The sequence below is a fragment of the Panthera pardus genome, unplaced genomic scaffold (genome assembly GCF_024362965.1).
Source record: "Panthera pardus isolate Hobbes unplaced genomic scaffold, ASM2436296v1 HiC_scaffold_1, whole genome shotgun sequence".
Taxonomy (NCBI): domain Eukaryota; kingdom Metazoa; phylum Chordata; class Mammalia; order Carnivora; family Felidae; genus Panthera; species Panthera pardus.
In genome coordinates, this window is record NW_026526654.1 from 83,105,316 (window position 1) to 83,133,283 (window position 27,968).

Below are 27,968 nucleotides of genomic sequence, written 5' to 3' on the forward strand. Positions count from 1 at the left end.
ACCAAAATAAAGAAGCAGGGGGGAGAAAAATTGCCGACTACAATTAAAAGCCTGCAACTTTCCCAAAGAACAGTTGAGGCATTTGTGGAGGACCACTTTTCAGGCAGAATGATTTTGGTCCACATGAAGGTAGATTGAGTTGACCAGGACTCCCTTAACTTTAAATAATTATGCAACGTGTCTTAAGATGACGAAGGTAATTTCGGCTGTCCAACCAACACCTGTTCTGGCTTCACAAATAAACTTGATATAAACTTATTTCTGGCTGCAGGCGTGTAGAGTGCTGTCTCTCTGGGTGTGTAAAGAACCAAATGGCATTTTTAAAGCTGAACGAAAGGTTCGCAGGTTGTACTACGGACTACTCTGCTCCAGAGTCAGCTCAGTGTCTGTCCCGGAGAAGCTCTCCTGAACTCTCAGGACAGACCACCGCTTCTCTGTGCCCCCGTGGAGGATCCCCGCACAGGGTGATCCCTGCACTGTATTGTCATGGCCTCTTTATCTATCAACCTCCTCTCCGAGTTCTAAGCTCCTTAGAAGGCAGAGATGACATCTTCCCATCTGGATGTTTTTTGCCTCAGCACGATGCCTGAGCTCTGGGAGGTGCTGCAGAAGGGGGTCAAGGCTGAATGCTTCTCCTCGGGAGGGGGCCTGGGAGTGACCAGCAGATCTGAAGTGGGGCAGAGGGACACCTTGGCTCTCCCAGTGTGTCCAGGACTGGGACCAGGGCTGGGAGACTTGTTGCAGAAGGATCAGGGGTCAACTTCCAGCAATCCGTATTTATTAACTGCTCACGCAATGAATAATCCGTGGTTTTCCAGGAGTCGGGCTTGGGTGAGGCAGAGGGGAAAAAAAAAAAAAAAAAAGGAGCCGGGGAGAGCGGTGAGGAACATTGGAAACACAGAAGGGGCTGGTGAGGCTGGCACCGAGCTGTGACTCCACGCCGTCTTTCTTTCTTCCGAACCACCAGGGACTGCGGCTCGCCAGGTGCGGCTTTGAGCGATTTCTGCACCCAGGGCGGCGGGTGTCCGGGGACCTGTCCTCGCTCGGCCGCCCGTAGGTGTGGCAACCTCGGCTTGCCCAACCTTCCCAGGAGGGGAGGTAGTCCAGTCCTACTGAAGGAGTCGCTGGTCCCCGTTTAGGAGCCACCACAGTCCCTTTTACCAAGACCGGCTCTCTGGCAGGTTCCGATAGAACCAACCAGAACCAACCAGCGGCATCTACAAAGACAAGACCCGGCCGTTCCGTAGAGTGTGGGGCGATTTCGGCCGGCCTTGGAGGTAATGGGGACATAATTGGTGTCATGGCAAATGATCTGGTGCCTCGAGTTAATGTCGGGTTTTGCTCCAAAAGCCGCAGTCACTCATCTGGCGGAGCAAGCTGCCATCAGAAAGATTTTTTTTTTTTTTTTTCTCGAGCGTTTAGGAAATAAAGCCCAAGTGCTCGGCCCACACGGGTTGCAGGAGCAGTTTCACGCCTCAGCTTTTAAAAAGGTGCCATGATGTTATTCCTTGTTTTGCTTCTAGGAAGCGAGGGGTTTAGGAAATGACTTGGGCGGGTGCATCCCTGCGGCCGAAAAAGACACAGACGCACTCCCCAGGGATCGGAGAGGGCTCTCCGTCTTCCCGAAGATGCCGGGCCAGCGTCCGGTCTCCTCGGATGCTCCCGGTCCAGTCCCTCGGGCCCGAGGGTCTCCGGCGCCTTCCTAGACGCCTGGGGACATGCAGGGGGGCCTGGGGCGGCTAGAGAGGGCGGGAAGAACAAGGAAGAGGAGGGAGCCGGACTGCGCCTCGCTCCTCCGTGCCAAGGACACCGTCGCGGAGGCGCGGCCAGCTTCCCACGGATCGGACTTTCCGCCCCCGGGGCCGGCCGGCGGAGCTCCAGCCCCGTCCCCCTTCCCAGCTCCGGGCGGCCCCCAGGGCTGAGTAAGCCGAGAGGAGGGAGGGAGGCTGCAAGGATTTCCTGAGCGCTAAGGGAAGGAGGAGGGGACCGGGGCCGGAGGGACGGGAGCAAGGACCCTGAACCTGCCGCGGCCGCCTCCCCGCGAGCACTCGCACGCCGTCCCGACGCGCGCTCGGCCCCCGGCTGCCCGCCCCCCGGCGGCCCCCGCCCCCCTCGGGAGCCGCAGGGAATCAGGTCCCGGAGGAAGAGGGTAGGTGGGGAGGCGGATGAGGGGTGGGGGACCCCTTGACGTCACTGGAAGGAGGTGCCGGGGTAGGAAGTGGGCTGGGGAAAGTTTATAAATCGCCCCCGCCCTCGGCTCCTTCTAATCGAGGTCCGCAGAAGGCTCGGAGCGCTCGGGACGGACACTCCCCGGCGGCGGCGGCGGCTCGGAGCGGGCTCCGGGACTGGAGCGCAGCGGCCAGGGGACGCCGAGCTGCGAGGATTACCCGCGGACGTGGTGGTCTCCCCGGCCGGAGCCGGACAGGGGCTCTCGGGGCGGAGGACCGGAGTGCGACACGACAGATCCGCGCGGCTGGGTCCGTGGCCCGCGAGCCGCGCGGGGACCGGGCGAGCAGGCCGCGTCGCGCTCACCATGGGCAGCTGCCGGGACGCCGGGGTCCTGCTGTGCGCGCTGCTCGGCGGTCTGCTGCTTACAGGTGAGGCGGGGCCGCGGCCGGAGGCCCGCGCGGGGCTGGGGTGGGGCGGCAGGCGGGCGCACCCTGGGGGCCGGGGCCGGGTGCCCGCGGGGAGGTGAGGCTGCAGCCCGGGGGAGCGAGCCCCGCCGGGGAACCTGGGACGCCGGTGGCGGCGGGCACGCCTGGGGGCCGCGGCGCCCTTCCCTTCCGCCGGGCAGGCGGGACGGGCGCCTGGGAGAGGAGAGCGGCTGGCGGGGGGCCGCTGGCACCGCGCAGGGGTCCGCGCCCCTTTGCGGCCGCTGCAGTCGCCGATCCTCTCCGCCCGGCTCCCGGGTCGGGTCTCCCCGCCCAGGCTCCGGGCTCGGGGAGCGCCGCGCGCTCGGACCTGCCTGACCCCCCCCCCCCCCCCCCCCAACAGCCTGCTCCCAGGCGGCCCGGCGGGGGGTCGGCAGGGCCCATCGGAGCCCGGAGCAGCGGCTCCCGGAACGCCCGCGAGTCTGCCCGGGGGCTGGGCTGAGGCCCGGGCGTTGGCGATGTTGGGCACCGGCTACTGCGTCGCACCTCCGGAGGGGAGGAGGAGAGCCCGCTCGGAGGGGGTCGCGTGCCAGCCGCGAGCGGACAGATCCCGGGAGACGGCAAAAGCTGGTGCCCTTGGGCCCACTTCGGGTCCCCGGGCGCGAACGGCCCCGGGAACGTTCCACCAGCTTCCACTCCTCCCGGCTTCCACTCCTATCGCCGGGCCCCGAGCGCGCGGCGCGCAGCCACCGGGTGGGGCCTCCGCCGCGGGCGCAGCCCCAGGTCGCCGACCTGAGTGAACCTGACCGACCAGGGCCGTCGAGAACCCGAATCCCGTTACGTTTCGGAATTGCGAGCCTAGCCTTTAAATCCCGAGAGAAGAGAGGGAGGACGATTTGGACCAAAAGGTGCGGTTGGAGGCATTGGCGAGGTCCGCCCCTTTGCCGGGAGTTAAGGATGCCCGCGGCCGATCCGTTGGGACCCACGAGGTCATGCCGCTGTGAGTGTGGAGGTCGCCCCCCACCAAGGCGTCAAAGCCCGAGCGGCCGTAGGGGCCTGGACTCGCCTTTGCTGCCCAGAGGGGCGGAGAGGCCGAGCCACTGGTTCAGACCCTCCGGCGTGGGGGGTGGGGGATGGGGGCAGAGAGCCACGGGCTCTTTTTCTTTTCAGCATCCTAGAGAAAAGGTAAACTATGAAATAAAATACAGTAACATCAAAAAAGGTATTGCAGTGATTCCAGGGAAGGAAAAGGTAGGGTTGAGCATCCTTTTTTTTAAAATGCTTGTTAAACCCAAAAGGCAGTAACTTAATATTCTCTCTCGGTGGGAAGGACTAATGAGATCGTCGGTTTCTAAATAACCAGTAACAGTTCCAATTAGGTTGGCGAAAGTATTAGACTGAGAGTCAAGGCGAAGTCCTGATGTCTGAGAACTCGCTATAAGTTGGGAAAGTCGCTAACATAACTGTGTTAAATGAAATACTGCTTTTCTATTTCAAAAGTATTGTTTTTTGTTTTGAAAAGTCACTTATATTGAAGTATAGTTGTTCAGAGCACTTAACGTCTGAAGTCCATTCACCTGTTACAGAAAGGTAAATCTGGGTAAATCCCTGCGAATCCAAAAAATGGAGGGAGAAGTTTATGTTTCATTGGCTTTTCTGCATCACACATGGCACATCTTTACTTCTGTTTCAAAACCGTGGTTGACCAGTGAAGTACATAGTTCTGTTCGTGATTAGGAGCAAGTTAGATTGGTAGATTTTCAGAAACCTGGGTAAGAGTCTCTGGAGAGTTCAGATTTTATTTTACTTAAACGAGGCAGACATCTTGGAAGTCTTTTGTTATTTAAAAAAATGTCTATGCGTTATAGCAAGAAAGCGAGACAAAACATTAGCCATGTGAGAACTCCTCTACCTGCTGGTTTAAGGACTGTTGTTTCAGTGGTTGGGGCGAGTAATTGTCGAAGCATGGCTTTGTAAACCACAAGCTTCTCGACTGGTTAACCCAGTGGGCTCACAGTAAAACAATCAGCTGCCTGCTTTGTAAATTGCATCAGGAGTTTTCAAGTTTTCCGGAGAGGGGCTGCTTCTCTGGGGAGTGGTGTCCAGAAAGAGGCCAAGTTTCTGCTCCCCCCCCATCCCCCCGGGGTTTACCAGGAGTCTGTTCATCTTCAGGTGCCGTATAGCCCTTGAGTATTTGTGAGTTAGTAATATTTTGTGCGTGTGTGTGAGTATGTGTGCGTGCGCCGAGGTATAAAATAACCAGAGGCGCAGTCAGACAAAAAGATAATGCATTTCCCCCTAAAGATTACATTTACCTTCTTCCAAATGTCCTGAGAAAGAAAAGGGTAACAGTAATTCAAGTATTTTCAAGTCCTCTATGTTGCAGTCTTTCCCTCTACAAAGAGTACCTCCCTTACTCTGGCTCAAAGTCTCATTTTCTTACTTTTAAGGCACAATGTCCATGATTAAGGACACAAACCCTTTTTTATCTGCCCCCATTTTTCTTGAGATTTTGAGCGACTGATATTCACAATTTGCTCGAATTGTAAATGCATCCCTTAATGAATCTTGTGAGGGAAATCTGCATTAGTAATACAAAGTTAAAATTGTGCATGAGTAGAATACTCATTTCCAAATAGAATGCCATGAACCTCTCATAATGAAGCTAATTTGACACAACAGTTTTTGCTGTTTTCTCACAGGTTTAGGAAACCACGCTTTTTTGGTAGTGTTTTCCATATTGCATATTTGAAATGTCAATTATCACCTTGGGCAGTCCACGAAGGGAGTTTTCCACTTGGTGGATTGTGTTGCAGATGAAATGTAGGTGGTCACCTGCTCTAGTTTCGTTCATATTTTTACCTTATTTATTTATTGTTATTTTGAGGTTTTTTTCTTTCCCTGTTGGAAGCTCTAGGACAGGCTAGCCAGTTTCTTTTCTAGGAATCACTAAGTGGGTTGTTTTCATATTTGAAAGTCAGAAGTTAGAATAGATGCCTATTTCAAGGCCCCTTTCGGATTCTTCAAGACTCAGTGAGTGATGCCAAGAAATAGACTGAACAGTGGTGTCTTTTTCTCTCTCCCTTTTATATTTGCATATAGAATGGATGATAAGTCCTGTGATGTCAGAGCCGCAGCTATAATGATGAGCTGGCTTTCACCTGCTATCAGTAATCACCCTGCATTTGCTTTTTCATCTACCAGCTGGTTAACTTGGCCTTTAATGGGTTGCAAGAGCTAACCTGTTAGAGGCTGTCTGAACCAGTCATAGTCATGGGCTTATTTTGCTTTTTACAAGCAGAATGTGTAACTCTGAAGCAAACTCTACTTTCTAACTCTGGTTACATTACCTCTTTTAAGGAGGTCGGTCATTTTAAACTTGGAAGAATCTCTTGGTTTTTAAAACATTCTCACTGACTTGATTCAAAGATAACTTTTTTCTAAAAATTTCAGATTTCAACAGGGATACCAAACCTCTATGTAAAAATTGGACCTATTTTGTGTAATTTTTTTTTTAGAACAAACTAAATAATCACTTTGTTCTCCTTACCAAAGACCGTTGAGTCATTCTACATCTACTTTGAATGCATGTAATAGGGCAGTTGAAAATATGTTGCAAACAATTGGTTTTATGGTGACAAAAAAAAAAATAAAAAAAGCAACGTCCTTGAGGAAGGTTATCCAACATATTGCCTGGTTGTCTCTGATGTTTACTCGGGCTTAGGAAGTTCTGCAAAGCAGGAACAAATAACAAAGTAAGTAGCTTCTGTGGTGCTTTAAACTGAGATGTGTATGTGAGCGGGCATAAGAGTGGAGAGAAAGTGAAAGAAACTCTTCGCACTTGGGTGTTAAACGCAAAGCTCATTGGCGTTAGGTTCAGTTGCGTGGTCCGGAGTTGATGGGATATCAAGTAAACATCACCTTGCAGAGTCTTGTCATTGTGGACAGGAGAGGAAGGACCTGTGAAACAACACATACGTTATTAGGAATTTGTTATCAGCAATGGTTGAAAGCATTAAAAGCATCTGTTGCATTGCTTTAAATAATTAATAGAACAGGATAGTCCATTCCATCCCACTGGTCTTAGGATACTAGTGAGGCTTGTAAGGAATGACAAGATCTGCCACATGCTTTCCAGGATCACTGTTGATTCCTCACACACTTGGGTGCCTTGGAAATTGCATGCTGCTGATGAGATTACTGGATTTTATACCAGATTGAGGGAGGGGAAGGAAACGGGAGGAATGGGGTAATTGAGGGAGGGATTGAAAGGAAAGCCTCTGGCTTAGCATCTGGGACTGCAGGGGGGTTTCATTAAGGAAATGGTTCCATTGAGTCTGCTGAAGATAGTGGACTAGATTTCCTGCATTGCTGCTGGGGCGGATGTGGGGGGATGTCAAGAATTCCTGGGGATTTCCCATCAGTCTCGGTAAGCTGGATGCCTGAGGGTCATATCTGACGATTGCTCCTTTCCTTGATTTTGAGCTCCTTGCGAGATCTGATCTTGTCTGTCAGACACATGCATGGTGAGAGCTAGGTGTTGAACCTCGGAGATCCAACCTGCTCGTTTCAGAGATGAGAAAACCCACCCAGAACAGTTCAGTGTTCCCGCCCCCCCCCCACCACCCCCCAAGTCAGCTGGCTAGTGGCAGACCCAGGAACGGAACCTGACGTTCACAGTAAAGATCACATTTCTTCATTTCTGTGTTTCCACCACCCCAAGCGGAGTAGAGATGTTCAGATGTTAGTTGAATGACATTTTTATAGTGCTGACGTTTCTTTTTAAGCGCTGGCATCTGTTTTTTGAATGTGAAATTTTCTCCTATCTTCTTAAGGAAGGGATTTGGGTGAAGATATCAAAATTATGGGGCGTCTGGGTGGCTCCGTCGGTTAAGCAGCCAACTCTTGCTTTTGGCTCAGGTCATGATCTCACGGTTCTCGAGATGGAGCCCCTCCTTGGGCTCTGTGCTCACAGCACGGAGCCTGCTTGGGATTCATTCTCTCTCTGCCCCTCCCCTGCTTGCACCCTCACTCTCTCTCAAAATGAACATTTAAAAAAAAAAAGGAATATCAAAATTATGGCTGCTCGCTAGTACACGGATAGATCTGGTGAGCGAGTCGATTTTCCTTGTGAGCTGTTAGAACCCTTCTTTTGAACTGCTGTGGCTGAAACAGTTACAGCCTCCCTTACTGGCTTCATCTCTCACCACCACTTCCCTCCACACCCCCCCTGTGACCCGGCTACACGCAGCTTTGCCCACTCAAATAAATGACCCACCTTTCTTAACGTGGGCCTCGTGCATTCATCACTCTGCATTCATGCTGTTTGCCTGCAACACCCTTTCCCTGTCTCTGCATGGCCTCCTCCCCTGCCTTCGAAGTCCTTCAAGAGCTCAGAAATCACCATCTCTTTGAGCTTTTCCTTAGAGCGGCAGACAGAATTTATGGTTCCTTCTGCTCCTGGATGCACGCTCCTCTCTGCGACCCCTAGATAGGCCCCCCCCCACCCACACAGCTGTTCTCACCTGCATCATTACTGTTCCGCTTACGTGTCTGTCCCCTTGTTCCCTTTTCTTTGGCGCCTAGTGTAATGCCTGGTATGGGGGCCCTCGGTAAGTATTGGAATCCAGGAAAGATGTAGCCACCCTGCCATTTCAAAGACGAAATCTCTCAGGGCCAGACGTGAACTCATTCCAGTACATTAACGTACTTCTGCCTGTCTAACCGGCCTCGGCTCCCGTGGATTCCTTAGAGGGACTGTTCTCAAGAGATAATGTTGTCTGCAATGATGATGTCATAGTAAGTGAGTGTGACTAAGATGGAAGAAATGGGCTCTGACTGTCAACTCTCCGAGATGCCTATCTCCTGTCATCCCCTCCCGTTTCGTCCTGGTGCCTCCCTGGGTGCTCTGAGCTACCAAAGCCGGGTTTCAGTCCACACAGAAGTTCTGTCTTAGCCTCTGTGGGTGCGGTACCCAGCACTGAGGCTTTGCCCTCCAGTATATTCTACAATTGTTTGGAACAACCGTGCTCTCCTATTTTATGGTTTGACTTCCTCATCCTTCCGTAGACTCCGAGCTGAGTCCATGGTGCTGGGCTGTGATACAAACCCAAAGGGAGACCTGGCCACACGCAGAACTGACATTGTGTTTCCACTGACCCACTGGATCAGGCTCGTCGGCCTGAATTCCCCTTTCCATAGAATAGGTTCTCTTCAACCCTCCGCGTAAATCGGTTCCTGCCAGGACCACTGTGCTAGGTAGGTGTGAGACACGTTCTTAGAAACCTGCATCTCCTGGGCTGGGACCACAGTGGTGCCCCCTTTCCTCCCTCTCCGGCCCCACACTTTGCACATGCCCCCCAGATTATCCAAAACCAGCTTCTTAGAGTGTGGTCCGTGGTCCAGCAACAGCAGCATCCCCTGGGAACTTCATGCATCAGAGAGTCTGTCTTTTAATAAAGTCCACTGATGTTTTGTTTGCACAGTAAAAACTGAGAAGCACATTAAAAAGTGATGTCCGGATCTAATTCCTCTTCGTCTACAGCCTCGACCTTTGACCTATGTGGCTAAGGGACTAGATGGGGGGCCAGCCGGGAGCCTCTTCTGGCTCCTGCATTGTTCTTGTGCCCTTTCTTCTGCTGGGACACCTGTGTCCTACTTTGAGGCTCTTTTTATGAGATCTTAGACTTGGCTTGGACCTATAATCGAAGTAGACAGAGGTCGTCGTCTTGAAGAAGACCATCGTTAACCACCAAACCATGGGTGGCAAGATCAGGTTCTTAGAAAATGCGGACTTGGTGCAAAATAGCAAAAATGGCATGAAATAGATGGGTTTCAGTCATAAATGAAAGCTGCACGAAGCATTTGCTTTCAGAACAAAGTCACCTGGTGATCCCAAGCCCCGAAGGCATGTGTCCTTCTCCGGAATCTTTGTTGTCACGGAGGTGTCCCTGTCTCACTGTGTCGTGCTACTATTGATGAGAGGTTTTTGTGTGTGCTTCTTGCTGGCTTGAAATGTAACGTGTTTTACGCTCATGTTCTTCCTTGTTTCGTATCGCACATCTTGGCAAACGCTTTTGTCTTTTCACAGACTGCCACGGTGCTTACGGGCACTTTTTCTCAGCCTGGTTTCTAGCCTTCTATTTAACTGCTGGAGCATGAGTGGGTTTCCTTTCAAGCTACAGACCCACCCATGCGGTCCACGCCAGCAAAGCTATCACAACGATCAGATGCTTCTGTGGAAAGGGGCCTGAAGTGAACCTTGTATAAACGAAAAGCCTCGGCTTTTGGAGTCATTTAAACTCCAGGCCACCTTTGTAGCAAAATCCTGATCAGTGATTAGTCCACCAGTTGATTTCTGTGAAACCCTTTGCCTCTTGCTACGGACATGGTCCCCCACGTTGGCTCTACATTAGAATCATCTGGGGAGCTTTTAAACATCCTCTTGTCCTGGCTGCACCCCTTACCAATTCAATCACGCTCTCTCCCGTGGGACCCAGGCATCAGTAATTTTGGAAGCTCCCGTGGCCGGCCGAGGTTAAGAGCCTCCTATTTTTGTCATCCCTCGAATCACCTGGAAAGCTCGTTACCCTAGAGTGCTGGGCCCCACCCCAGAGTTTCTGATTCAGCGCGTCTGGGGCGGGGCCGAGAATTTGCGTTTCGAACAAGTTCCCAAGCGTTGCCGATGCCTCTAATCCAGAGACCACACTTTGAGAGCCACCGTCCTCGGGGCTGATTTGAGAGGCCTGGCCACCTGGGAGGCCCAGGTGCCGATCTGTGAAAGGTTCTAGGTCATCGCGAGGTAGAGGAAACGATTTCTCAGAATTTCTGCTAGGAACAGTATGCGTCAGCAGCGTGGCAGGAGGAATATCAGGGTAAAGCTTGGGGGCAAGTAACCAGCAGAAGTGGCCGAATTGCCTTCTGAGGAAAGCGGGTCTGGTTTCCGGGTGGGATACGTGAGTTTGGAGCCGGCACTGAGTGGCAGGTGCGGACAATAGAGCTAGTAGTCGTCATTCTCTGCTCCCTGGCGGAGCGCTCAGCCTTTCCTCTCTCTAAATATTGGTAAACGTCCACAGAGTCCTTTTGAAAGGCGTCCTGGGCACCCGTGTACCTCGGGCCAGCCCTCTGGCCCTCCGCCCTCTGTAACTGAGCTGCTGTGTCTGTACTTCCTTTGCTGGGGTCAGGGTCCCCCACTTGGGTGGCTGAATCCTCCTTGTTGGTTCTGCTGACTCTCGTGCTGTGCCTGGGGGTCCGTCCCCATTGCTGAGAAGAGTGGCTGCGTGGCTGGAAACAGAGCTGGCCTCCTGTGGTACGGCACGACGTGCCGGAAACTTTCTCGTGAAACCCCAAGAACCCGAGGGGGAAAGGCTCCATGAGGCATTCGAGGCCTCGTGTTAGGTGTGCTCCACGTGGATACCAAGTTCAAATACAGACCATGTCCTTTACCCGCTACTGAATCACTGCTTCTGCGGGGCTGAGTCATGGTAACAGTTGTATCCATCATCTATTACTGTGTAATGGGCTGGCCCAAAAGTCCACGGCCTTCAAGAGTAATTCATTACGCCTCCATGAGTCTCTGGGTTAGGAATTTGGGCTGGGCTTGGCTGACCGATGTTTCTGGGGTCTCCTCTCTGGATCCCTCACGCAGCTGCAGCCCCCTGGCATTTCGACCAGGACCTTGGCACTGGCTATGACCGGGCCTCCCTCCACATGTGGTCTTTTGCCATTCGGTAGTAGAGCCCAGGCTTCTTTACATGGGGGGGGGGGGGGGGGGATGCAAGAGGGTGTCCGTGGAAGCCTCGAGGCCCTTTGAGGCCTGGACTTTGCAACTCCTGCGACACCACTCTGCCACATTGGGTTGGTCAAGAGCAGGTCCTGACCCAGAGTCGCGGGGCGAGGAGACAGGCGCCTGTCTCGGAGGGAGCAGCTACACAACACTGCGGCCACGGTTGTCAACCTGCCATGCCACTGTTAGCTCGGTTAGCTTTCTCTCTTCCGTCTAGACATCGAGGCTGGCGTTTGGCCAAGAAAATACTAGTGAAGGATGCCTTGACCGTCTGAATGGTCTCCCGGGTTGAGACCGCTTTTCCAAGAGCTTCCGAGTCCTCCATTGTACGATTAGCGAACACAGGTCACGGTTAAGGTGACACAGTGTTGGGGCTGCTGGCCTCTCACGAATACCGTGATACCAGCGAGAAAGCACAGCCGACCCTCAGATTCGGAGTGGGGGGCGGCTCTGAACTTCTCTGACTTGTATCACGGGGTCTCTGATGGAACACCTTCTGGAGGATGGGGTGGGGCTGCACCCCTTGAGGAAGGAGAAAGGAGGAACCTAACCCCTGTGGATTGTCGGGCGCTTGGATACGTATCTGTGATTTGACTCCGTCCTGAGAGGCAGGCACAGTCCCTTTAAATACGAGGGACCCGAGGCTTCCATAAATTAAATTCTGAAGCGCACAGAAGTGGTAAGTAAAGCTGGGATTATTCTGGTCTGATGTGGCTGACTCCCCAGCCCCCTCCCCCCGCCCCCATGCCTTACAGCCTAAATGAAAAGGGGAGAAGGGAAAGAGCGTGGATGAGAATGTGCTGGTCTTTCCCTTCTGTCAAAACTATCTCTCCTTGGAGGTTTGCCATCTCCAAAGAATGTGAGACGCCACCGCTACTCGAGCCTGAAGCGGCCTCGGGAGATTCCACTCCTGCATGTGGCAGACTCCAGTCAAGTCTCCATTGAGACGGGATTTTAATCGTGTGGGTTTTCTTATCTTGGGGATGCAAGGCCCCTCCAAAGCACGCAAGTCAAGAAAGGATCCCGAAAGCCAGTGAGGACATGATGTTGGTTTGTTTGCTAAGAACACGACTTGGGGTGAGTTTCCAAACTGCTTTCCTGTCTGTGACTTTCCGTAATGCAGATTACGGAGAAGGACGGGTGAGCCACACCAGCGCTGTGATTCTAACAGGTCCTCTGAAAAAGCCGGGGCTGCCCTCTGCCAGATTGCTTCCAGGAATTAAGTGTCTACTTCTCTGTGCACCTTTGAGGTCCCGGAAACCTCAAAGACTTGGAGTTTTTTCCTAATGAGACTGGAGCACCGGGAAGGACCCTGATGTGTGTTTGACCCCCAAAGGCAGATGTCACATGCCCTGGGGGAGGGGGAGGGGGAGGATGCGTGGACTAAGCCCCTCCCAGGCGCAGGCTCTACATCTGGCAGTCGGGTGAACTTCTTCACAACCGTCCAACAAGCGCACTTTTAACTTTGCTCTTTACAGATTGAAACCCTGAGGGTTTGCTGAGGGTCACACACTTATGGAGTGCCCAGGCCAGGAATCAAACCACGTCATTCTAATTTTGAAATTGGTGGCTCTCTCTACTGTACCCAACATATCTTGAATGACAAAATCGGGGAATTAAGGAAGACCAAAGAGTTTGGCTTCTGGGGTCTAGAATGAAAAGCTCTACGTGTGTGAGAAAAACACAACTGTCTGAGAGCATCTTCTAGAGGGAGTTGCTTTTCAGTTGAGGATGGACAGCACAAGTTTTCTTTTTTCCTTCCTTCCTTCCTTCCTTCCTTCCTTCCTTCCTTCCTTCCTTCCTTCCTTCCTTCCTGGCAACTTTCAAATATACTATGCAGCAGCATTAACTATAGTCATCCTGTTGTACATTGTATCTCTAGATGATTTACCTTGCTGATTACCATTATCAAAAATGGACGCATCTTTTTCAAGCCCTGTTGTGTCTTGGGCCTCTCCTCCCCAGCTAGATCATTCTTTTCAGGTATTCAAACCTGCAAGAAGTCGAGAAAGAGGAAAAAGTGTTCCACTTCTTCCTTGATCGATCACTTGAGAGAATCTTTTCAATAGCAGAATATGGCCACGTTCATCCAAATCTGAGAAAAGCCCTGTCCTGCCACCTATGGAGGCGTTTTAGTGTTTGTTCCAAGCAAACAGTGGAAAATGTAGCCAAATGGATATATAGCTTGGATGAAAATTATAAGGACTGGTGATATATATACTGTCTGATTTTTTTTTATTGTTTTCTTTTTCTAAGTTGGCACTAGAGAAGCGAAAAGTAGATGTGAACAATTGGAAAGGCAAGGTTGTATTAGAAGAGATTGCAAACAACTTGAAAATGCATTGTAAACTCTAGTTATGGCATTTTGCCTGTGATTAATGGCATTGTTTTCTTTTGGGAAAACACTGGATAACCCTCTTTTCCACATAACATCTCCTGCTGGATCAGATTTTTGTTCTCTGTTGTTCTTTGGAAATGTTTATAGCTTTGAAATCTTTTCCATAGGGAATTCTTTAAAAAAATTTTTTTTCAATGTTTGTTTATTTTTGACAGAGAGAGAGACGGAGCATGAGCAGGGGAGGGGCAGAGAGAGAGGGAGACACAGAATCCGAAGCAGGCCCCGGGCTCTGAGCTGTCAGCACAGAGCACAGAGCCTGACGCGGGGCTCGAACCCACAAACCCTGAGATCATGACCTGAGCCAAAGTTGGACGCTCAACCTACTCAGCCACCCAGGCACCCTTCCATAGGGAATTCGACTAGAACTAAGAGAAAAAAAGAAATGCATGGGGATTGAGTAATTGGATTGTCCTAGAATGGACCTTATGTACCTCTAACTTCTTGGGGGCTAGAGAATATTTGACACACGTTGTTGATGTGCAAATCAGAACTGGTTGTTCCACACGCTCCCCAATCCCATTCCCTGTCCTGGCACCTGGTAAATGAGAAATAGCCTATGCAAAGTATTTGTCACACAGAGTCACTTAGAAGGCAAATGAGAAACTCAGGAAACTCACATAAATGCTAATTTGCAGGAACTTCTAACTCACCTTAGCCTCTTTGGATTGACGTTAAACTTAGTGATTCTGTGTCCAGGTATGTCTTGTTAGGGGCGATGGAATCCCAAAACGCAGAGATAGTGGTTTTGGGTTTTGAATGTGTTTTACAGGCCAAGCAGGTGGGCAGATGATTGCCTTGCTAGAAGAATTCACTCACCATTTGGGGGGGATGTTAAGTCTAAACGTGGGATGGGAAATTTCTTTTAAGGAGTATATTTTCTTGGAATGCTTTGGAATGCTGTACTTTCTGCTGTGATTACATGAGGGGAAACATGGATCATCTCAAATTTAATTCTCCTGATGCCTATTTCATAACCAGTCTTCTAAGTATATGTGCAACTTCCCCTGTGAATCCAGGCATGCATAGAAGACTTATTTTGGAACATTGTAACATACTCGCTTAAATAAGGTGCTCAAGCAGTTGTCGTCCATTAACCCACTGTATCTTATTTCAAGATGCAAACATAGTTGTGATTGTTGTGATCCATGTTGGCCACTGAAGATATGTCTTATTTTGTGAAGTTAGTGGAATTTTCCTGACGTGAATCCCTTAAGTTAGTGAAGAGTTTAGGACTTCCTACGCTCAAAAATATGTTCTTTAAAAACAAGGTATACATAGTTAGGAGGTGATCTCTGTGTGTTGACTTAGATAATCTCCTACGTTTCTTGGTATTCACCTAATCTGCTTCTAGATGATTCATGACCTGAGGGGACCCTCAGGGCTGAGAGCCCTGATTCATCTTCCCAGCTATGAATTCAGTGCGGTACCTGGCACACAGTAGTCACTCAATAAATGCTGGTGGACCTGAATGAAACTGTATCATAGCCATTCTTCTGGGTTTCAGAGGCCCTTGTAGGAGTCACGGTTCCACATTGGTTCACTTTCTAAGAACCTGTGTGGGCGTGTGGAGAGGAGGTTGGCAGAAATCTGCCCAAGAGCTGGCAGTCAGTCAGTCTCCCAGCACACCTGTAATGTTTGTTCCTTCCGTGCCGGCCATTCTGTGATTCCAGTGACCCCTTTCTTATCTTGGGCTGAGCTGGCCATGTTCTCTTGAATTGAATCTAAACTCCGGATTCAACGTGAGGATTTAAGCTGCTCAGCCACTAGAGAAATGATTCCCAAGAGCGGTTTTCTTCAGCTGAGCCCTCCCTCTGGAAAACTCTTAGCTGGTCAAGGTTCCCAAGCCCAGCACAGAAGGGAGACAGTTGACTGGGAATCCTAATTTTTAGGTACACCAATTCAGCCTGATGACATTAGGTAATGTTACCGCCACTGCTGTTGTTTTTGCCATCTTGGATAAAGACATTTGGGTTGAAGACTGTTTCCTCTTGGCTCTGGACCGTCCCCAGGGTAGGCTAGGAGGACAAGACAGGTGAGGAGGAGAGACAAGTCCCGACTAATGTAATCCTACAAGTGAAAACTGATCTTTTTTTGTTTTTTATTCCTCTCATTGCTTCACCTCCACCCTAGACCTCTTCCAGGATTTCCAGAAGCACAGCATGACCTGGGCAGATCTTCTAGCGAATGTTCCCTGTGGCTTTTATTCTAGTGGCCGGTAAAGCCAGATAAATCCCAGATTTTAAAAAATATGCAAACCAGAGCATTGGAAGAAGACAATACGGCTTTCTCCTCTCAGCAAAGAGGTCAAGGAAAGCACTTGTTCAGGCAAGAGCATTAAGGGTAGTTGATAAAGGAAAACAGTTGTCTGAAGGAAAGATGAAGCTTCAGAGGGTTTGAAGGTTTGGAAGTCTTCGAAGGAGAGAGAGAACCAAACGTTACCTTTAGCGAACACACACTCATTCTTCAGGTCTTACCATCAACACTATTCTTCTGTGAGAACGTCTCTCAGTCCCTGGGCTGGGCTGGCTGCCCCACATCTCGTACTTTGCTGTGATAACGCACAGATATTATGTAGTTTTATATTTATATGTGAATTAGCAAGTATGAAATTTTATAATCTACATACACTTGTATATATGATATTACATACGTGTATCTTTATCTCTCGTGGAGCCTGATTTACAAGCACTTTACAGAAAGTGATCTTGTTCATCTTATTCTGGCCTTCTTTTCGTATATGTTTAAGATATTAAATGGAGGACTAAACCTCTTAAATGAGGTTTAAGATCAGAGAAATCACCAAGGTGAGGGGTGAGAGAAAGGGGTCATATCGGGAATGTAGTAGGAAAAAAAACCAGGGCTGGCTGGCAGTGAGAGAGAGATAAGAAGGATAGATAAATGAGAGAAACAAGTTCCCAGATTCCTAGGATCGTGGTTGAGAGCCCAGCGCTTAACCCAGTGCATCAGTCTCCTGTCGGGGAATTGGTGGCTTAACTTTACTGGCGACTGGGGACCTTCCTACCTCTCTACAGAGTTCTTCCTTCCGGTTTTATGTAACTTCTGCTTATGGATTTTGGGCTTGTCCTCCAGAGTCAGCTGATTCGTAAGTTATTTTAAAGCCCGTTAGGTTGTGTTCGCTTCGGCAGCACGTATACTAAAAGCCCGTTAGGTTGATGGCCAACCGGTAGCGGAAGTTGGTGTTTTGTTTTATTTTTTTCTTCCATCAGAGGTGTAATATCTTGGATAGTATCAAAACTGCTGATTCTAGAAATGAAATTCTAGGTAGGTTAATGAGAGTGTATGAGTAAAAATGCCCTGAGAACTAAAATCAGTATTCTCCCAGTTTGGGGTATAAATGACTGTAAACTCTTTTATGGATATTTGTAAGGGAGGCCTTGTTACCACCTACTGAAGTGAGCAAAAGCCATTCAGTAAATTATTTCTTTAAAAACTGAACTGCTTATGCAGGAGCTGGGTTACTTTCCCTTCTAGAACCTTGGCTCTCAGCAAAACGTGTAGAACATTAGTTCCACCTGAGACAAGATTTATTTTTAAGTTTGTGAATCCGTAAGAAGATTGCCTATATTTACTGTGTAAATTAAGCGAGTCTTAAGAAAACGTGGAAATGAAAGGAAGCCAGAATTAAAAACAATTCAGTCGGCATAGCCATTCCATTCATTGTCTAAGCGGGATTAGTCTCCCAAAAATGCGTGATGAAAAGCAAGTGTATTTCAAATTGTTTAATTTAGAAGGAAACTGATTTTGACAACAGAAACACAATGGTCAAGAATAGTGTTTTAACGAGCCTTAGAAAGTATGCTAACATAGCTTTCAAAAACTCAATTCCCCTATGATGGATAACTTCATTGCACACACTTGGCCATTAGATCACAAGGGTCAGAGGGTTTGTATATATTACTGGTTACAAAGGCAAAGATCTCTCAACTCGCCTCTTAGCGAGGGAATTTATAAAGCACCTCTGTTACAGACCATTTAAAGTACTCCAGAAGAAAGTTCTCGATGTAGCTTAGGCTTCCGAAGCTGGATCAGTGTGAGCCTACAATGAACACGAGAACTGTATCACACAGCCTGCCACGCTTTTATTTCTCCCGTTTTTATGTGCAAAGCAAGTGGTACTTTGTCATTCTTAGTAATAGATTATAAGGTTGAAGAGTATGTGAAAAGAGACCAAACGTTGGTAGACTGTGGTGACGTTTTTGGCTTTTCCTTGCTGGATAGTAGAGTTAAGGTGCACTCTCGCCTGCCTTCTTACTTGCTTTCTAGCATTCCTCATTTTATGACACACAGATCTTAAGGTGTTATTCTGGATTCAAAATTAAATCTTCAGGGGCGCCTGGGTGGCTCAGTCGGTTTAAGCGTCCGACTTCGGCTCGGGTCATGATCTCGCGGTTTGTGAGTTCGAGCCCCGCGTCCGGCTCTGTGCTGACAGCTCGGAGCCTGGAGCCTGCTTTGGATTCTGTGTCTCCCTCTCTCTCTGCCCCTCCCCTGCTCACGCTCTGTCTCTGTCTCTCAATAATAAATAAGCTTGAAAAAAAATTTTTTTAATTCTTCAGCATCGTGCATTTTTTATGGCTATTTAATAGCATCACAATATACAACTCCATGATATATTCATTTTTTTTTCCCAGAAAGAACTGTGTGTGAATCTGCAGTTTATTTGTGTTACATAACCGATTATAGGCAGTGACTACACATAATTTAAAAGTTCCAGGGTGCCTGCGTGGCTCAGTCGGTTAAGCATCCAACTCTTGATTTCGGTTCAGGTCATGATCTCATGGTGATGAGATCGAGCCCCATGTAAAGCTCTATTCTGAGCATGGAGCCTGCTTAAGATTCTCTCTGCCCCTCTCCCCCACTGGCACAAGCATGCTTTCATAAATGAATGAGTGAATGAATGGGTGGGTGGATGAATAATCCAATCCTGTTCATATGCTTTAACCATTCTTTGGCAAGCTCCTATGTGGAAACGATTAAATATTCCCCGTATCTTCTCTGGGATGCTTTCCTTGCTGATAGAACCCACAGGGATCCGTGTAAATAACCTGGCCCTGAAATTCGGATACCTGCTCCCATCATCTCCGTAGATGACGGGCCCTTTGGAGTTGAACAGTTAATAGACACAGAGCACTTGGTAAGATATTTGGTAGTAGGCCCAACTGTAATCCTAATGCCGTGCAGAAGGGAGAAAACTTTAGGTTTAGGTTTAAAATTGTGGGTTGCATACACGCTGTACTCTGCTTCTAGACTGATAATTGTTTGGATTTGTATGAAGGTTTTAATCCTTAAAAAATTTTTTTTTTCGTGAAGTGTAGTTGACATACAATGTTGGATTAGTTTCGGGAATAGTTGTCTATTTAAAAATAACACGGAGGGTGCCTTTGGCAGAACTGAAACTTGTGCTCTAGACAAGAGATTAGAGGTTAGAAGGCTGATGGTAAGGCATTCCGTGCACTCTATTAATACTGCCACCATTTCTAATAACGCGGCTCTATCCAAATGCTCTCTTGGCCGTAAGCATTCTGTCACTGACCGCACTGTGTTGTTTCAGAGCGCTGTGATTCTGAAGAGGACGTAGCAAGCTCTGAAAGATGAACACAACCGTTGCTTCCATTAAACCAAGTGCTGTATACTTAATCTTACATATATCGCATGCGTTTTTATTGAAACGGCACTTCGACTTTTCAGGTGTGCATGCGCTGAAATTTAATACATTCTGAATCTCAGGCACTCATAACTTGAAAACTAATACATTCTGGCCTGAAATAACTTGCGATTCGACGTGAGCGACAGCACAACACTGTCGGTGACCGCGATCCATCCTATACGAGGTGGCTCTGGGCCCCGCTTCCCCACAGTCATCCGAACGGTAACAACTGGGCGAGAACAGAGGCCAACGGGGTTACGCCCCAGATGTACTGGGTTTCCTGCTATTGGTAGAGAATCACTACCTAACAGACAAAACCTTCCTCTGTGCATTTTTAGAGTGTGAAGGTTGTTCTGTTCCTCTCCCTTTGCATAACCAGATGAAGGTCTACCAGACTTCTCTACTAAATACTTTACGAGCTGCGTCTCGTGCCCTGTCAACCAGATCTTAACCCTTGCTCCGGGCAGCTCAGATCACTTCCGTGACATCGTATGGTAAATTGAAATGACATGTTGTTAGACGGCTCTGTGGAGGTGGTTTTTGACCTCCTTCAATAAAAGAGCAGCAGTGTGGGAGTCGAGCCTTTTTTGGGAAAAGGTAACTTCTTGGTCGGCAGGAGATTTCTCACTGACCAACCTTAATTAACTCTGATGTCACATGAAAAGGAGCTGTGCACGGGTACAGGTCACTGGGAGGGTAGGCTCCTGATGGTAGTGCAGTGACAGGCCTAATGATAAATGAAGGCTCCCTGTTAAACCATGACCCTCCAAGAAGCCAGCGTTAAGTAAAAAGCTCGGAGAGGAACGCTGAAGACGTGCCCCCTCGTAAACACTGATAGTAGGAATGTCGGTGTTACGAGAGTACGTCTCTCTTGGTAAACATCTTAAACCATGCAGAATTCTTTCTTTTAAATAACTTTTGTAAAAGGAAAATGAAGGCGGCCAGTGACTCACGTGTGGGTACAGTGAAGACTGTCCGAGTTCTGATTATTTTAGACATCGGCCACATCAGAGGCTACTAGTGTGTCCTCTGTGCCTCGCGCTGCAAAAACTATTTATGAATTTTGTTGGCGGACAGTTAAAACACAAATGGTAAGGCAGCTTTAAAACACACCGTGGCAGAATTATTCAAGCGGACGTATCTATGGGTTATGTGCCAACACTAACTGCTGAAATTAACATTTAAATAATTTCATAATCTCTTCCCTTATTTTTTTCCCATTGAATTCAAGGCACAAATGCCATGTAAATGACGATTTAAAACTTTCTGCTAAAGCATGGGGATCGGACACTCGACATTTAAAGTCTAAAGATTTGGGGGTTACTTCGAATAGTAAAATCTCTAAAGCCAGAAGCCAGTGAATTCTTTTTTGTGGATCTGTGTGGTAAAATCGTGAGCTTAACATCACGTAAGACGTAAAGGACAATAGCCAACCCCTGGGATTAGCAGCTTTCTACAAATTAAACGTATGGTTGTTGGACAGCAGCTACTTCAACATTCAGACCTCTGTAGACCCCGAGATCCATCACACGATTACTCTAATGTAAAATATCCTGTATTTGTCCATCCAAAAGTTGCAAATAATCTTATCAACATAAGGGATTAGTCAGCAGTAAGTCAGCAGGAGCTCCGTGCCATTGCCAAATACATGTCGGCTTCTAAATCCCAGCCAAAAAGAGCTCTCCCTGTGTCTAAAACAATGAAGGAAACAATTCAAACACTCACCCCCCACCCGGACCTTTTACACAGCTACACCCGCTTCCCCCCCCATACCTAAAACAACGTTGACCTTTTCACAGAGAGAGGTGTATGCATCCGAGTCAGGAGGTGTGTATGTGTGCATGTATTTAGGTTAACATCCTTTTTTTCTTTCGGAGTTTCCTTGACCTAGCGCCAGTTGTTTGGGGGGGGAAAACTAACATTTTGAAAATTAACATTTGGCTAACCGTGGACTCAAGCTATGCCGCTGCTGCGCAGATCCCCATGGCTTTCCTGTCTTCCATGTGGTCCGTTGGTAGATGGAATATGAACCCCTGGGCCTTTCTCCATCATGCTGGAAATGAAACATGCGTTATATGTATAAATACATTTATAATGCCCTCGTGCTGCCAGCTTTGCAGGTGGTGGGGTCTTCACTTAAGACTGTCGTTCTCGGGGCGCCTGGGTGGCTCAGTTGGTTGAGCGACCGACTTCGGCTCAGGTCACGATCTCGCAGTCCGTGAGTTCGAGCCCCGCGTCGGGCTCTGTGCTGACAGCTCAGAGCCTGGAGCCTGCTTCCGATTCTGTGTCTCCCTCTCTCTCTGCCCCTCCCAGACTCATGCATTGTCTCTCTCTGTCTCAGAAATAAATAAACATTTAAAAAAAAAAAAATGTCGTTCTCATGGTGCACTCGCTTATAATGTACCCTTTATGTTACCTGATCAATACTTTAATAAAGGCACAACACAGAGGTTGAGACTAAGGTTCAGCTTCTTTTTTCTTTTTTATTAAGCACTAGAGCCCCGCAGGAATTAGATCCCAATCAAAAACTTTGGTAGTTTCTAGAAATTTGGTTCATCTGCAGTTGCATTCATAACCTTTCTCCCACCCTTGCCTCCAGCCAGAAAGATTCTATAAAACTTAGTCTATGAGACTTACGCTTTTAATAAAGTGCATCTTGGGGAAAGAATATCTTCCTTTATTATGAATTATGCTTAATTAACCTCATACAACCTTGCTAAAGGCTCATGGTCTTAAAATCAAATTTTGGAAACATGATACTTGGGGATTTATACTTAGATAAAGAGGTCATTTATCATGTAGGATTATGTACTGTTGAAAACATGCAAAATCAAAGACAGATGCATCTCATTTGAAATAAATGTGATCTACAAAGCTTTGCATTAAAAAAGTAAATTAGAATTCAATTTTAATATGAAAGGAAACACCGCTAGGTTTCTACAGAGAGCTCTAACAACAGTTTTCAATGTGACTCAGTTTGTTACAATTCCAATTTAAATGGTTACAATTCAAAATACGCCATTAGAAGTGACTTAACATCGAATCAAATTAAAAAGGTTGTAATTCGGGGGAACAGTGAGGTTTTTTTGCAATATGTTTGTAAAACTTCTAACACATAAAGAGTGACGTTACTGAGCATGAAGGAAAAAATCAGCCTTCTGCAGCTTTAAGCTGGAAAAATGGCATAAAATCTAATAGTGATAGAGAAGTATGTAGCAACGAAGTTCAAAATAGCTCCATATTCCGTGTCTTCAACTTACCTGATTACTTTAGCCATAAGATCTTATTCTGTTTTATTACTTTTATTTTCTTTATTTTTTTATTTTATTAATTTAATTTAATCTTACCGTGTTATTTTACTTTAGGCTTCATGCCCAGCCCGGAGCCCATAAATGGGGGTTGAGCCACTCAGGCTCCCCATAAGTTCTTTGTTTAAAAAAAAAAAAAAGTTTTGAGATAAAATTCACTTACCATGAAACTCACCATTTTAAATCACATAATTTGGTGTGGTTTTAAAAAATGCTTGTTTGTTTATTTATTTATTTATTTATTTATTTATTTATTTATTTAGAGAAAGAGGGAGAATGTGGGAGAGGCAGAGAGAGAGGGAAAGCGAGAACCCCAAGCAGGCCCCATGCTGTCAGCCCTACGTGGGGCTTGATCCCACGAACTGTGAGATCCTATAATTCGGTGTTTTTTTTTTAACGTATTGAGCATTGAGCAACCATCACCGTAGCAGGATTCTGGCGCAGAGGGTCGGGACACCGAGACTCTGCTCTCCAGGAAGCAACTCGATCTGTGCCGGGACTGCTCCGTTGGGTTCGTAGCCGAAGACCCGACGAGCTGAATGCCACGCGGCGTAGTTTTTTTTATACGTGTTCTCTTTCGCTGTCTGCCATGTTTGGTAACACAGAAACATGCAGTCTGATAAAAAGTGGTCTCGTGTTACGAGGTCATGAGGGATGTTATCACGTACGCGTGGAGTCAGGTTGCCTTGAGGTTGTTTTTGTTTTTGTTTATTTTCGATCCTTAGGGAGAGGACCCTACCACACCACCGCTATCTAATTTTAGAACATTTTCACCACCCCAGGAGGAAGCCCCATACTTTCCGTTTTCTTCTTCCCCTGCCACTAGCCACCACTAATGTATTTTCTGTGGATTTGCCTACGCTAGACATTTCACACAAATGGAAGCATACGGTGTGTGGCCATTTGTGACAGGCTGCTTTCACTTAGCAGTGGTGTTTTTGCTTTGGGTTCTCAAATGAGAGACACTTCTTTTCTCACAGTCTGGAAGCTGGAAGTCCAAATCTGAGGTATCGACAGCTTTGGTTTCTCCTGAGGCCTTTCTCCGTGGCTTGTAGACGGCCGGCTTCTCCCTATGTTCTAATACGGCCTTTTCCTTTTTTGTGCACCTGCATGATCTTTTCAAGGGCCATCTAGGTTGTAGTGTGTATATAAGTACTTCATTCCTCATGAGTATTTTTGACGTGATTTCTAACTCGTACATGGGTATCAGTGACTGTAATCTCCAGATCATAGAACTTTTAGGCTGGAAGGAATTCTGAAATTCTCAGGCCACCCCCCTCTGTTGGCAGATGAGGCACCTGAGGCTTACGTGATATGCCCGTGGCTGCCACAGAGCCAGTTAGTACCTAAGCTGGAGAGATCAATGATGCTAAACAAAAACTGGAAAAATCTGGATGTTTCATGATTTCTATCTGAATAAGGCCCCTAAGTCCGTATACACCTACTGGTTTTAAGTTTTTTATTTAAGTAAACCATACACCCAGTGTGGGGCTTCAGCTCACGACCCCGAGATCCAGAGTCACATGCTCTTCTCGCTGAACCAGCCAGGTACCCCCCACGGTAGTTTTTTAACGCTATTACACCACGACGCTTGACAGCTTATTCTAATAAAGGAGCATGTGATAAACCCATTTCCACGGTCTGCATTGTTTTTTGTTTTGTTATTTAAATGATGATTTTCCTGACAGAACTGGATCTCTTTGCCTCTCATGATTACAGTAGTCCCCCCATATGTCTGGGTTTGCTTTCCACGGTTTCAGCCGCCTGTGGCCTAGAAGCACTCATCATCTTTCTGATGTACGGGGCAGACGGTCATTAATAGCCTGCGTCACTGACCTCGCTTCACCTCATCACGTGGCCATTGTGTCATCTCACATCATCAGAAGGAGAACGGTGGGTGCAAGTACGATACGATACCTTGCGAGAAAGACCACACCCGCGTGACGTTTATTACAGTGTATTCTAATAATTGGCCTGTTTTATTATTCTTGTTCATCTCTTACTGTGCCAACCTTAAGGACTGAGCTGAATCACGGGTGTGTATGCGTGGGAAAAAAACATAGTATATGTAGGGTTTGGTGCTGTTGTGGTTTCGGGCATCCACTGGGGGTCTTGGTCCCTTGCGGATAAGGTGAGACTGCTGTATGTTGTAGTTGAGGTGGACAGAAACAGTAGTTGACAGACCACTTAATTCACTGAGGGGACCATAATTTGTTTAAACCCGGTTTCTGGGCCACCGTGGCCAACGGTGGGCAGTTCGGGTCCCCGTCTGAGCTTCACACGGGGAGAATCCTTGTTAAATTCTAGCACTCCCCTTTTGGAAATAAAGTATCCTGGGGATCTGTTTCCAACTGGGCAGTGTGATTCTGAGCCATCACTGAGAAGAGCCAGCTGATTTTCACTTGCTGTGACAATGGATATGGGATAGGTACATATTTATATCTTTATTTTTTTTTTTTTTTTACGTTTATTTATTTATTTGGAGGGAGAGGCGGAAGGAGAGAGCATCCCGAGCAGGCTCCGCGCTCGGTGCGGAGCTTGACGTGGGGCTCAAATTCATGAACCATGAGATCTTGACAAGAGTCAGACGCTTAACCGACGGAGCCCCCCACGAAGCGCCCCTGTATTTATATATCTTGATATACATCACTAGTGAAATGGAGAAAGGGCCGACCTACAGTAGAGACTCAAAGGATGTTAGTCAAATCTTCACTACTCAAGTAGGTGTATGGGCGTTAAATTGCTTTGAAAAATGTTTTCAGGCCTAATGTGTTTTCCAAGCATTTGAGGAATAAATATTTCACTTTCCTTTTCCCTGTTAGTTTTCCTGTTAAGCTATAGTCTTGGCACGTCCGTTAATCTTTATGAGATTCTGGTTTCCTATTCACTGAAGAATGATGGGATACTCAGAGTGTCCAGTTCCTTGGAGATCTTTTCCTCCTACTCCTCCTTTCCTTTGTTTTAATCAACTACTTTTATTTAGCTTCCTCATTCCGAGTGCAAAATTCATTGATGTCGGGGGGAGACTAATTATATAGCAAATTATTTTTCTTAGCATTTTCCCCCCTAAACTTTCCAAGAACCCTATCGTTTTCTGTGTCTTATTTAACTGCTCAGTTGTGTTGCTTTCTTTCAGTGGGACGATGGGATGGGAAGTGCTGAGGAGAGTGTGTGGATGGCGTATTCGGGTTGTTTTTTTTTTTTAATTTTTTTTTTTTCATTTTAGAGCAAGCGGGAGTTGGGGAGAGGGGCAGAGGTGGGGGGTGGGGGGAGAGAGAGAATCCCAAGCAGGCTCCATGCTCAGTGCAGAGCCCGACACAGGTCTCGATCCAACGACCCTGGGATCATGACCTGAGCCAAAATCTAGAGTTGGACGCTCAACTGACTGAGCCTCCAGGTGCCCCTGGATGGCGTGTTCTTTAAGGGCCCCTTCTCTGTATAGCGCTTCCCTCAGCTGTGATTTGGGTGGGTCTTTGAGGTCCAAGCTTCCTTCTGATGAATGTCAGGAGTGCTGTTTTTTGGGGGGCGCTGATAAAGATTCATATGATTTGGAAACCAAAGTGGTAGGCAGTGGGGTTCACCTCATGTCACGAAAAGGGAGGCTTTCCCCTGGCCTCTCCTGGGTGAGAAAGCTCATCATCTCCACGTCAGCCATAGAGATATTTCCACGTACTGCCAGAATTTTCTGCAGGAGTCTTCGCTGGATTTTTTCCAGCACATGAACAACTGCTTAATTAAATCTCCAGAATTCCGTGCCATAAAGAAGGGCAGCAGGTATCCTGGCCCGGACGTTTTTCAGGATAGGTGTTATCAGTTGCTGACTGTGGCTTGAGAAAAACTTAGTGTTCCCACGGATCACTGGTTTTGAGCTACATGTTGCCTCAGGAAGCTCCTAAAGATAAAGAACAAAGTGCTTCCCTAGGTACCTGAATGGGTTGACGTGTTCTGTGGGGTTATTGGATAGACCGATTGCATCCATACGAAACCTTGATTTTAACTTAAATTAGTTCATATGGAGCCATTTTTTCCTAGTAGCAATCTGATACCAGGACCTATGGTGTATAAAAGTTGCTTTTACAACATCAATATATATCACCAGCAAACACCGGAAATGTAGATTAAGTTCACGTAATGTCTCTGCAATTACATCTCAACATAATACTCGGTGACACAAGTCGGGGAGAGCAAGTCTGCGAGATGGCAGCGATTGGGTATCTGCCCCATGTCAGGCAGCACCCACCACTTAGATGACACAGCACTGAAACCACACGCCATGCCTGCAAGGTAGGTCATGGGTTTTCCGGTTTTACACACGAGGATACTAAGGAGCAACAGTACAGAATGCCAAGACCATGCACTTAGTAAGTGGAGAACTTAAGCTTCAAATGCAGGCCTTTTAACTAAGTCTAGTTTTCTTTGCGATAATAGGACCCACGAGTAACGCTAGAGAGCACCGCTAGCCTTAACCGTGGAGTTTGACCTGTGTATCTCATCTCCCTGATCTGTGATCTGACATGAAAACCTAGAAGATTGTTCGGCTCAGCCATCTATCTTGAACTCCACTGCGTGAGCCTATTTCTTAAGTGAAAAAATATTTTTAAGATTGGCTCCAAGATTGGCTCCAATTTTCCTCCAAGAATATCCATTCTCCACCCCCCTAACCCTTATCCCTGCTAATCCTGGGCCCCGATGTCCTGCTTTTACCAGGCATCTGCAGCTGCCTCCACTGGGAGGGAGGGGGTGGGGAGCAGGAGGCAGGAGAGATCCTTCTTGATATTTATTGTGATGAGTCAGTGCCCAACGCCGCTTCAGGAGAGGATCACCCTCCGATAACACGAATGGTTCCAAGGCTCATGGGACTGGAGATGTCAGAAATGGAGTCAGATACCCAAGGTCATCTAGCCCAGTCTCTCGGTTTGCAGATAAGAGAACTGAGGTCTGGAGAGAGAGGTGGCTTGGCTAGTGGCACACAGAGTCCCTCAGGTGGATGCTATTATCGTGTTGTATGGAGATGTGTAGATGTCCAGGCACTTTTGTGTGGCTTATTTCATTGTCTCACAACATTCCCCATGAAGTATGCTTGTCGAATGTCACGTAGAGGTGAATAGTTCCTTTTTTCTGTTCCATTATAGAGGGAACTTGGAGATTATGTAAGACAAACCAAGGGCTTCTAAAACCGATTTTGGTCTATAATTGGTTTTCCAAATGAGGAAACTCGTTC

At 47.6% G+C, this 27,968-nt stretch overlaps 1 protein-coding gene across 1 annotated transcript in view; it reads left to right on the forward strand.

Moving 5' to 3' along the window:
• Positions 1 to 2,006: 2,006 nt before the first annotated feature.
• Positions 2,007 to 27,968, forward strand: part of FLT1 (fms related receptor tyrosine kinase 1) — a 173,959-nt gene continuing 147,997 nt past the window's right edge. The window contains exons 1-2 of the mRNA XM_019447888.2: positions 2,007 to 2,149; positions 2,273 to 2,597. Coding sequence (XP_019303433.2) covers positions 2,534 to 2,597 — 64 coding nt within the window. The 5' untranslated portion in view covers positions 2,007 to 2,149; positions 2,273 to 2,533. The remainder of the gene's footprint in view (positions 2,150 to 2,272; positions 2,598 to 27,968) is intronic.